Source organism: Arvicola amphibius, chromosome 6 (assembly GCF_903992535.2).
Source record: "Arvicola amphibius chromosome 6, mArvAmp1.2, whole genome shotgun sequence".
Classification (NCBI taxonomy): Eukaryota; Metazoa; Chordata; class Mammalia; order Rodentia; family Cricetidae; genus Arvicola; species Arvicola amphibius.
Window position 1 is genome coordinate 38,736,580 of NC_052052.2, and position 12,360 is coordinate 38,748,939.

The 12,360-nt window shown below is 39.8% G+C and overlaps 1 protein-coding gene across 2 annotated transcripts in view; it reads right to left on the bottom strand.

Annotated features, from left to right (window-relative positions):
* Positions 1-12,360, bottom strand: part of Eps15 (epidermal growth factor receptor pathway substrate 15) — a 102,880-nt gene that overhangs the window by 17,823 nt on the left and 72,697 nt on the right. For both annotated transcript variants that reach the window (XM_038333978.1, XM_038333979.1), the window contains exons 14-19: positions 9,315-9,476; positions 8,597-8,794; positions 6,736-6,939; positions 4,590-4,706; positions 4,320-4,410; positions 147-182 (exon numbers count right to left, since the gene is read on the bottom strand). In XM_038333978.1, coding sequence (XP_038189906.1) covers positions 147-182; positions 4,320-4,410; positions 4,590-4,706; positions 6,736-6,939; positions 8,597-8,794; positions 9,315-9,476 — 808 coding nt within the window. The remainder of the gene's footprint in view (positions 1-146; positions 183-4,319; positions 4,411-4,589; positions 4,707-6,735; positions 6,940-8,596; positions 8,795-9,314; positions 9,477-12,360) is intronic.

Below are 12,360 nucleotides of genomic sequence, written 5' to 3' on the forward strand. Positions count from 1 at the left end.
TTGCCTTGGCTTTAGAATGGTTTTAATAAAAAGCAGTTCCCCTCCTAGGACCACCCAAGCTGTGTGTTCTTGTCTCAAAATACAGTAAAAGGTTATAGTTAAGCAGAAAAGAATTAAAGTAGAAACTTAAAAAAAAATATACTGACCAATTTTTCCAAAGGGATCATCCTTGAAAGGATCACCTGTGACAAAAGAAGTAAACAGAAATGAAAACACAGTCCAGGCGGTGGTGGCACACGCCTTTAATCCCAGCATTTAGGAGGCAGAGGCACGTGGATTTCTGTGAGTACGAGGCTAGCCTGGTCTACAGGAAAGCCAAGACTACACAGAGAAACCTGTCTCAAAAAACAAAAAAACACACACAAAAATTATTATGTATTATTGTTGAGAAGAGTGTTTTTAAAACGAAGTTTCTTAAGTTAAACAATAACTTAATGGATTCAATAATTCTACTTCAAAGTAAATAAAATTATGTGATTCACTTTAGAAAAGATTTAAAATAATGAAAAAGTAAATGATGATTCAACACACCTCATATAAAAAGGCAAATTAGAACTATGGTGGTTTGAATGAAAAATGTCTCTGGCATTTGATCTCCTGGTTCCTTGTTGGTGTCACTGGGGAGGTTTAGGTTAGGTATGGCCTTGTTAGAAGTGTGCCACAGTAGGCATGCTCTGAGAGTTCAAACACCTGGAAGCTCTCTGCTTCCTGCTCCAGCTGTCACGCCTGCTGCCATGCTATCCCTGCCATTATAGCCTCCCACCCTCTGGAACTGTAAACCAAGTAAACTCTTTCTTCCGTAAGCGGTCTTGGTCATGGCGTCTATCATAGCAAAAGAAGAGTAACTAATGTAAGAGCCAAATAAACTTACCCTTGACCAAAAGAGGTTACAGAGAGTAAAACAAAGACTGAAAGAGGCTATAGATAGAGACACAAAAGTAAAGTTTTATCAACAAACTCTTTACTCCTGGCTACTAGGTAGATATTACCCTTAGTACTTCATGAAATAAAGAAGGACTAAGGCAAAAACAACAAAACAAACAAAAAACCCTCATAAATTGAAGAAGACAGAGATAAACTCTCAAAGTTAAGGCCACTTGAATTTTGACAAGAATATCAAGAACACATGATGCGGAAAGAGTGATAGTTTTTTCAACCAATGGCATTTGGGTGCTGGGGATGTAGCCAGATTAGCTGAGTCCTTTCCCAGTAGAACAAAGTCCTGAGCTTCATCCCCAGAATTCCATATGTCTGGTGTGATGGTATACATCATAATCCCAGCATTTGGATGTGAAGGCAGGAGGATCAGCAGTTATACAGGGAGTTTGAGGCCAGCCTAGACTACAGGACATCCTGTCTCAAAACAAAACAAAGGGTATTTGGACAACAGAAAAGATTTCTTTCTTTCTTTTTTTGGAAGGCAGTTGGCGTTTCAAGAGAACAGGGGTTCTCTGTGTAACAACCCTGGCTGCCTTGATACTAGCTCTTGTAGACCAGGCTAGCCTTGAACTCACAGAGATCCACCTGCCTCTGCCTCTCAAGTGTTGGGATTAAAGGCGTGCACCACCACCACCCAGCTATTAGGAAAGATCTTTACCTCATGCTAGATACAGAATTAACTAAATCAAAGCTCTAAAGATATATAATCTCTGTGTGTGTGTGTGTGTGTGTGTGTGTATGTATGTGTGTGTGCATGCTTGTGTGTTCATGTGGGTGAGCATGCATGTGTGCAGGTGCCCAGAGGCCAGAGGGCATCGGATTCCTGGAGAGAGCTATCTGATATAGGTGCTAGGCACTGAATTCAGGTCCTATGGGAAAGCAGCAAGTGTTCTTAATCATTAAGCCATTCCTCCAGCCTCAAAGTTCTAGATACAACAGCTATAAAGTTCTTGGAAGAAAAACAGCTCATGCCTATAATAAACACTCAGGAGGATGAGGCAAGAGGCAAGAAAACTGTCACTAGTTTCAGGCAGCCTGAGCTACAGAAACAGAAACTGTCTCAACACACACACACACACACACACACACACACACACACACACACACACTATTTTCAGATCATACATCAGAAGAATTTTACTTAGAACATGTAAAAAGCTCTTATAAATCAACAATAAAAGACAAATGGGGCTAGAGATATGGCTTAGCATTTAAAAGTGTATACTGCTCTTGCCAAGGAGCAATTCCTAGCACCAAAACTGGGCACCTTACAACTGCCTGCAACTCCAACTCGAGAGGGATCCAATATCTCTGGCTTCTGTACTCATGTTCATATACATTAGGAAAAAAGACAAGACTAATTGCAAAGGAGAAAAAATGATGGACTGCTCAACATCAACATACATGTTTTTACAGCCTGGCCTACAGAGTCCTAGGATAGCCATGGCTACAAGGAGAAAGTCTGTCTCTTAATAAAGGGGGGAGGGGTTGAGAGGGAGCAAGCAAAAACATACAAGGTTTTATGTGGGTGTACATCTATTCCTCCTGATTATATATCAGGTCTTACAATAATTGTTTAATTATTGGCACTGAAATTTCCAAACTATTTTCCAAAGACAAAAAAAAATTTAATATTCCCACCAGTAGTGTATGGTGGTTTTAATTTCTATATATCCTCACTGATATTTGTTATCATCCATCTTTTGTGGTGAAGATTATAAAACTGTAAATATTCTTCTAAGGATCATGCCTGCTAGACAAGTACTGTCGAGCTACAACCTCAGTGTGTTCTCTCTCTCTCTCTCTCTCTCTCTCTCTCTCTGTCTCTCTCTCCATATATACGCACACACACGCATATATATAAATGTATGTATACACACATCTCTCTCTATGCCTATATACAGTATCTCTCTCTATATGTCAATATAGAGAAATATAGAGATACATATATATGTGTATATATTAGTTTTAAAAAATTTATTTACTATGTATGCAGTGTTCTGCCTGCACATATGCCTGCAGGCCAGAACAAGGCATCAGATCTCATTACAGATGGTTGTGAGCCACCATGTGGTTGCTGGGAATTGAACGCAAGACCTCTGGAAGAGCAGCCACTGCTCTTAATCTTTGAGCCATCTCTCCAGCCCAAGCTCTATATATCTTAAGTATAAAACTTAAGTTTATTCTTGGTGCTTTACACATTTCAAAAATTGTTTTGTGCTTGTTTACTTATTTTACAGTTTGTTTATTTAAAGAGTTCAAATATTTGGGCTCATTTCTGCCATTACTATTAGGTAAGTTATTTTGCCTGTGTGCCTTAGTTTCATATCTTTTGTTTTTTGCTTGTTTGTATATATTTGATTTACTTTTCTTTAGTTATTATTTTTTAAAAGATTTACTATTTATTTATTACATATTCAGTGTTCTGCCTGCATCTATACCTGCAGGCCAGCAGAGGGCACCACATCAGATGGTTGTGAGCCACCATGTGGTTGCTGGGAATTGAACTCAGGACCTCTGGAAGAGCAGCCAGTGCTCTTAACCTCTGAGCCATCTCTCCAGCCCGATTTACTTTTCTTTTAGGTGTATAAGTGTTTTGCTCACATGTCTATGCACCATACGCATGTCTGATGCCAAAGAAAGATAAAAGTGGGTATCAGATCTTCTGGAACTAGAGTTACAGATGGTTGTGAGATGCCATGTGGGTGCTGGGGACTGAATACAGGTCCTCTACAAGAGCAGCAAGTGGTCTTTATTGCTGAACCATCTCCAGTCCCTTTTTTGTTTGAGCTTAGGGCTCACTATATAGCCCTGGCTGGAACTAGCTATGTAGATCAGACTGGCTTCAAACCTCACACTTCTGCTTACCAAGGGCTGGAATTAAAAGCATACAACCATGATACCAAGCTCACTTTACTTCACAAAATAGCTCTAGAAATAGACATTGGGGCTGGAGAGATGGCTCAGTGGTTAAGAGCACTGACTGCTCTTCCAGAGGACCTGGGTTCAGTTCCCAGCACCCACATGGCAGCTCACAACTGTCTGAAGATCTAGTTCCAGGGGATCTGACACTTTCACACCAATGCACATAAAATAAAGTTAAATAAACCATAAAAATATTTACAAAAAAGAGAGATATACATGGATCTAATCTACATGGGAAGTAGAAAAAGACAAGCTCTCCTGAGCAAATTGGGAGTGTGGGGATCATAGGAGAGAATAGAGGGAGAAGAGGGAGGAAGGAAGGGGAGCAGAGAAAAATATATAGCTCAATACAAACAATTTTTAAAAAAGCTTTCAAAATTGAAGCCTCAGTGCTTATATAGTTTATACAACAGAAAGCCTTATTTTGAATACACTTATAAAAGAAAGATACTTACTGCCAACAAAAGGATCAGACTGGAAAAAATCCAAGTTTGTATCTGCAACTGGATCTGTCAGTGAACTTGATTCTACATTAAATGGATCGTCCTAGAAATAATTTTAAATTAAAACAGATCTTTTAGTAACCAAACATTTAAAAGATAATACTTCAAGTGACACACATTTAGATAATATACAAACTTTGAAAACTTAGTAAATATTCTTGCAGCTACAAAGAACATTAAGACACGAGTGACAAGAACAATTGAACATATAATCATCTCCACCTCTTTTGACGGCTTGTCATCATCGAAGCTGGGGCTAACTTTTCCATTGCCAGCTGCAGTCACAACTTCGTTTCCATAGGTCACATCCGAAGGTGCCATTTCAGGACTACTTCTCACCTACCAAAAAGACGTATGTGAGGAGGAAGGTTTAAGAATTGTCTGTCTCAGGCTGGTGAGGTGGCTTGTTGCTGCAAAGCCCAACAACCTCTGTTCAGGACTCACTTAGAAGAAGTGGAAACCAACTCCTGCTAATTTTTGTCTAGATTCCACAGAATATTGTGGCATGTCAATACCAGCCCCCTGCCCCCCCATAATTGGGTAAGATTATTTTAACAACTTTTTATTTTAATTTATTTTTTGAGAGAGAGAGAGAAAGAGAGAGAGAGAGAGAGAGAGAGAGAGAGAGAGAGAGAGAGAGAGAGAGACTTACTGTGTAGTACTCACTGGCCTGGAACTCACTATGTAAACCAGACTGACCTCAAACTCAGAGGCTCAATGTGACTCCTGAGTGCTGGGATGTAAAGGTGTGCATTTTTAAAACGGTACATATACTGGTGTTTTAAAATTTATTTTGATATTGGGGATTAAATCCAGGACCTCTTGCATATTATGAAAACTATTTGCCACTATGCTACATGCCTAGCCCCTTTAAAAACCTTTTCATAGTCAATGCTAAGTGGTAAGCTCTGAACTCATAACACATAAAGCAACACTATATGGACTGAGCAAGTGGTATTTATATATTTAGGAATATATAAATAATAAATGGGTAGAGTGTTTTATACACAAGCATCAAGAACTAACTCAGTTCATGTTCAGAGGACCCAAATAAAAGCCAGGAATTGTGGTGTTTAACTGTAGCCCCAATGCTGGGATGGCAGAGACAGGTAGATACCACTGGTCTAACTAAAACAGCAAGCTCTATTTTCAGTGAGGAGACCCTGTCTCAAAAACTAAGGTAGAGAGTGGCATCAGAAGGCCAAAACTGAACTCTGGCCTCTACACTTGCACACGTGGATGAATGCAATCACAGGTGAACACACTAGATAATACTACCCCACAGACACATCAAATTCAAAAAGAGCTTAACACCATCCTTAGCTTCATATTAAGTTTATGGCCAGTATGATAACACCACAGCATTTAAAAAATCTTTAATTTTATTAATTAGAATAATTTTTTTTTTTTTTGTTTTTCAAGACAGGGTTTCTCTGCAGCTTTTTTTTAGAGCCTGTCCTGGACCTAGCTCTTGTAGACCAGGCTGGCCTCGAACTCACAGAGATCCGCCTGCCTCTGCCTCCGAAGTGCTGGGATTAAAGGCGTGCGCCACCACCGCCCGGCTTAATTAGAATAATTTGAACATTAGTTAAAACTGAAAAGTGGCACATACCTCTAAACCCAGTACTTAGGAGACAGAGGCAGGCAGATCCCTGAGCTTGAGGCCAGCCAGAGTGAGTTTCAGGACAGCCAGAGCTACACAGAAAAACCCTTTCTCAATAAACAAAACAAAAAATAAGCAAACAAAACAAAACAAAAAAAAAACCTGAAAGAATTTCAATTGTTGGGGCTAAAGGGATGGCTCAAGAATTAAGAACACCAGCTGTTCTTCCAGAGGACCCAAGTTCAAGTCCCAGCACCCACACCAGACAGCTCAAACTGCCTGTTAACTCCCACTCCAAAGGATCTGACACCCTCTTCCAGTTTCTGTGGGCAGCTGAACACATATACATAAATAAAAATTAAAAATATCTTTAAAAAATTGTCATTCATTGTATCATACACAATGCTAACAAAACTTGGATATGGGGCTAGGAAGCTATCCGAATGGATAAAGTGCTTGTTACTCAAGTATGAGGACCTGAGTTCAGATCCCCAGCATCCATGCAGATGCATTCCAAGCCAAGCATGGTGGTGTGGGGTTGGAATCCCAAGACAAGGGAGGAGGTGTAGATAGATACCTAGGGCTTGCTGGCCAGCCAGCCCAATCTAATCAGTGAAGATCAGATCTCAGTGAGAGATTCTCTGAGAGAGAGAGAGAGAGAGAGAGAGAGAGAGAGAGAGAGAGAGAGAGAGAGAGAGAGAGAGAGAGAGAGAGAGAGAGAGGGAGGCAGACGCTAATTATGCAAACCACGGAATAAAGTCTCACCGATGACTCCTGGTGTATGGGCTCAGACTCTACATTGTTCTGGCCTTCAGCATGTTCATTCAGGTTGGCTGTTTCACTGCTGCTGGTGCTGAGGCTACAATAATCTGTAGCACCATTTACAAGAATGCTTTGTGGGCTACCGCGCCAATCTGATTGATCATTATGATTTTCCAGATCTTTCATTTCCATCAGTCTCATTTGCATCTGCCAATACAAAGCAGAAATACAAAACAATTTAATATTAGAAGTATATGTATCATACAAAGAGGTATGCCCCTATACTTACTCAAGGATGAGTTTGCTTTCTATCAGGAGAATCCTCTGGGGATGAAGTATGACTTAAATATTTTAATAATCTTTCCAGTCCTCCTTCAATTTCAGCAGGCATGTATTTGTTTTGTAAGCCTTGTGAAATCTCCAAGAATTCTGTCTCAGTATCTGAGTACTGGCAGTCTTTCAGGGTATAATTAGAAAAAGACAGACCCAGGATACCAGAGGAAAAGATAGCCAAGTAACAGAGAGGATGAAGATTCAGCAATAAAGCTGTAGGGGAGCTACAGGAAGTTAAAGAAGGTAAGGGTAAGGCAAGTGAATGCTCTGTGTTCTGGCACTATCTGTTAATGGGAAAGAAGAGTCCTAGAAAGTATCTTCAAATATTGAGTCACACCAAGTTCATTAAACAAAGCATAAAGCTGTTTCAGCCTCAACTATTTAAATGAATTCCACAGTGGAACATAAAAGACAGAATTCAATTATAATAGATTAAATAATAGATTTTTATGTTTATTTTTATACATTTACATTTAAAATTATAAATATATATAATTTTATGTTATTACATATTAATATAAAAAAGCAGAAACAAAAACTAAATTATTTCAATGAATAAAACTGATCTAAGAATAAGAAACCCAAGAAAAGACAAGATGTTCCAACTTAGTGAAGGTTATCACTGCTGTGATGATACCCCATGGCCAGGGAGGAAAGGGCTTACACTTCCACATCACTCTTCATCATGGAAGGAAGTTGGGACAGGAACTCAACCAGGGAGGAACCTGGAGGCAAGAGTTGATGCAGAGGCCATGGAGGAGTGCTGCTTACTGACTTGCTCCTTATAGCTTGCTCAGCCTGCTTTTTTATAAAACCCAGGACTACCAACCCAGGGATGGCACCACCCACCATGGGCTGGGTCCTCCCCCCATCAATCTTGAAGAAAATGCCTGATAGGCTTGTCTACAGCCCATCTTATGGAAGCATTTTCCCAAAGGAGGCTACTCCTTCCTGATGACTCTGGCTTGTGTCACACTGACATAAAACAAGCCAGGGCTGGAGAGATGGTGCAGAGCACTGGCTGCTCTTCTTGAGGTCCTGAGTTCAACTCCCAGCAACCTCGTGGTATCTCACAACTATGTATATATAATGAGATCTGGTACCCTCTTTTGGCGAGTCGGAACACATGCAGACAGAACACTGTATATACAATAAACAGATAAATCTTTAAAAAACAATAACAAAAATACCTGTCAGACAATATTTACTGAGAATCTGTGTCAGACACTATGTTAAACTACCTCATCTTTTGCCTCATTTAATCCTTATAATAGCACTAATGTATTGTTAAATCTTCAACTTTAAAGATGAAAAATCTGATATTCAAAGGTGATTTGTCTAATAAATGGCAGAACCAGCATTTAAACCTGAAGAGCTTAACTCCAAAGCCCATACTCTACTCCATTATGTAAATGACCATCAGCTGTGCAACTAGCAACTGTTAAGTATTAAACAACTGAAGAGAATCAATAGGTAAGTAAAGAAGAAGTCAGACAAGGGTCCTCCAGGCATGCTGTTGGCTTCCACTTACTGAACTGATCTCCTGTTGTGATTCCTGCAGTTGCTGCTGAAGAGGTTCCAGCTGAGCCTTTCCTGACTCCACACTCTCTTCCAATTGTGCTGTTTCTTGCTGCAGGCGATTTAGTTCTTCTCTAGCTTTTGACAGCTCTTCCTCATAAGTGGAGATCTGAGATTCTTGACTAGTTATTTCAGCTTTCAGGGAAGAGATCTACAAGTGGAGATAAATGAGAGGAAAGGGAATTAAGCGAAGAGCTCTCTAGTTTCGTGGTTTGGAATTTTTTTCTTAAAAAAAAATATACATTTATTTATTTATTTATTTATTTATTTATTTATTTATTTATTTATACAGTATCCTGCCTGTAGGCCAGAAAAGGGCACCAGATCTCATTATAGGTGGTTTTAAGCCACCATGTGGTTGCTGGGAATTGAACTCAGGACCTCTGGAAGAGCAGTCAGTGCTCTTAACCGCTGAGCCATCTCTCCAGCTCGGTTTGGAATTTTTGATGTATTCTTTTGGTAGCAGAAGGGGCTAAAAGAAACTTGGAGGCAAGTCTCATGTGATCAAGATCTGGAAAAACAGCGCCCCTCTAATTTCTACTACAGAGATCAGGAACTCCTACTCTTTCATAAAGTAACTGCAGACGAGACTGCTGCTAAAAGTAGGGGATGCTTTCTTTGTAACCAGGAAAGCAATGGAAGCAGAGAGTCAGCAAACAGCTAGGTTTTACCAGTTGGGCCTCCTCGGCACACTTTTTCCTAACTTCCTTGAGCTGCTCTTCCAGCTGGGCTTTCTGCTCATCCAGCTCATCAAGGAGTTCCTGCACCTGCTGCTTCTGGGCCTGTAGCTTTTGCAGGTTAACACTCTCCCTTTGAACCTCATCTTGAAGATCCTAAAACACAAGAAAACACACACATTTTTCTGAGGGCATAGAGAGGTGAATTTTTAAGCCTATTTTAAAGGAAAACCAAATCTTGTTTTATTACGTATTTTTTATTGGGGGACTAAAGCTTTCAATTTTACATACAACCTTCATGAAGTAATCATAGTCAGACATAGTGGTTGAATAGTCTCCCACCCAGCAGTTCCCATCTGATCACTCAGAGGCTTAGTATTACTTATAAATGCTTGACCAATAGCGCAGGCTTGTTACTAGCCCACTCTTACACTTAAATTCACCCCTATTTCTTATCTATGCCCCACCACACGGCTCCTCTCCTGCGTCCCCGGAGGCTGGTGGTGTCTCACCCTGACTTGCCCTTCTTCATCACAGTGTCCTCCATTCGATTGTCTCACCTGCACTTTTTGCCTGGCTATCGGCCTGTCAACTTTTTATTAAACAATGAGAATAATACATATTCACAGTATATAAAAGAATTATTCCACAGCAAGTAACCTCTTGAAGATTTGGAGATTTAGTTTGCTTTCTCAGATCTGTCCTTGGATGTCTGTCCGACTTCTCTAGCATGTCAAAACAGAGAGGTGTACCATTTCCCTGCATCTGCGTTAGCCTTTATCTTCTGGTCAAAACCATGGCCTCTTCTTCCACTCTTTCTCTTTTTGTCTCTAGCCTGCCAGCAAATCCTCCCGGCAATGTTGGTGTAAATCCCCTTTCAGACAGCTACCTTTGGTATACTGCCTCCACTGAGCTACCTTTGCAGGTATTTGCAGCACCTCAGTCACTCAAAAAACAAAACAAACAAACAAACAAACAAACAAAAACCCAAAACCAGCTGGGTGTGATGGCACACACCTTTAATTCCAGCACTCCAGAGGCTGAGGCAGGCAGATCTCTGTGACTTTGAGGGCAGCCTGGTGTGCTGGCTAATTTTATACCAACTTGACGGAAGCTAACGTCATCTGAAAGGAGGGAACCTCAATTGAGAAAATATCATCATAATATGCATAATTTTTTTTAAAAATTAGTAATTGATGTTGGAGGGCCCAGCCTATTGTGGGTGGTGCAATCCCTGGGCTGGTAGTCCTGAGTTCTATAAGAAAGCAGACTGAGCAAGCCATGAGAAGCAAGTCAGTAGCAGCCCTCTTCCATGGCCTCTGCATCAACTCTTGCCTCCAGGTTCCTGACCTGGTTGAGTTCCTGTCCTGACTTCCTTCCATGATGAAGAGTGATGTGGAAGTGTAAGCAAAACAACCCTCCCCCACTTGCTTTTTGGTCATGTTCTATCATTTCAGGAATAGAAACCCTAACTAAGACACCCAGTTTACACAGTGACTACCAGGACAACCAGCGCTACACAGACCTATCCACATCGGTCCAATTTCTTTCTCTATAACCCAAACAAAAATCTAGAATTTCACATTCTCTAATAATTTTTAGTCTTTATAATCACATATATGTTGTCTTTTAATATAAATTCAAAAAAGGAAAATATTATTTTTTAAAGTTGAATAGAAAGGTATATACAGTATGATCATATATATGAAACCATTTATGTATATAAAATACAGCAACTGTTAAGGATTCACTGATAAAAAAAGCTTCCTTATTTCTCATGCTTTAATGGTTACATTTCATTAACTGTGTGTTTTGCTTTTCAGTGTATGCGTGTGTTAAGAAACGGGCAACTGCCTGGTCTATAAGAGCTAGCTCCAGGACAGGCTCTAAAGCTTCAGAGAAACCCTGTCTCGAAAAAACAAAAAAAAAAAAAAAAAAAAAAAAAAAAAAAAAAAAGAAGCGGGCAACTTGTGAGAGTCAAGTCTGTCCTTAACTATGTGGGTCCCAAGGACCAAATTCAGGTTTCCAGGGCTTTACTCGATGAGCCATTTTGCTAGCTATGCATTTTACAGATTTACTGTGACCCATTTTATTTTTTGTAATTAAGAAATTTCGTCCGGGTGTTGGTGGCACACACCTTTAATTCCAGCACTCAGGAGGCAGAGGCAGGTGGAGCGCTGTGAGTTCAAGGCCAGCTTGGTCTAAAAGAGCTAGTTCCAGGACAGGTTCCAAAGCTACAGAGAAATCCTGTCTCGAAAAACCTAAACAAAACAATACAAAAATTTTAAAAAAAGTTTTTTAAAAATAGTTCAGTATATTGAAGGAACCAGTATTGATAGTTTTGGGAATTCTTACATAAAAAGAAATCAGTAACATAAGAATATTTTTAAATTAGTAAAACCACCAGAGATGTGATACTTTTATTTTAAAAGTCAGGGGGCTGAGCTGGAGAGAGATGGCCTAGTGGTCCAAGAGGACCGGAGTTCAATTCCTAGCACCCATGTGGTGGCTCATAGCTACCTGTAACTCCAGTTCCAGGGGACCTGCCCTGATGCCCTTTTCTAGGTTCCTTCAACACCAGACACATCTATATACATAAAACCTATATACATAAAATAACAAATTAAGGTTTTTAGAAAGGCAAACTTGAAATTTCTTTTTTTTTTTTTTTTTTTGTTTTTCGAGACAGGATTTCTCTGTGGCTTTGGAGCCTGTGCTGGAACCAGCTCTTGTAAACCAGGCTGGTCTCGAACTCGAACTCACAGAGATCCGCCTGTGATCTGTATTTTTAGTGAACAATTTATAACCTCAGAAGATAGGTTTTCACAAGAGAAAAGAGAATAAACAAATCAATATAATATATACTCAGTCCTACCCTTTCTCTTGTAAGAGCAAAATAGTCTCACTCAGTTAACCCAATCTTACTGCCTTTCCTTTTTCCTTCACTGCAATGAAAACCTATCTTGCAACACTAAAGTACAGGCCTTAAAGAAAAGTTTACTAATAAAATACCTCTAGGAAATACTTAAACATTAATCAA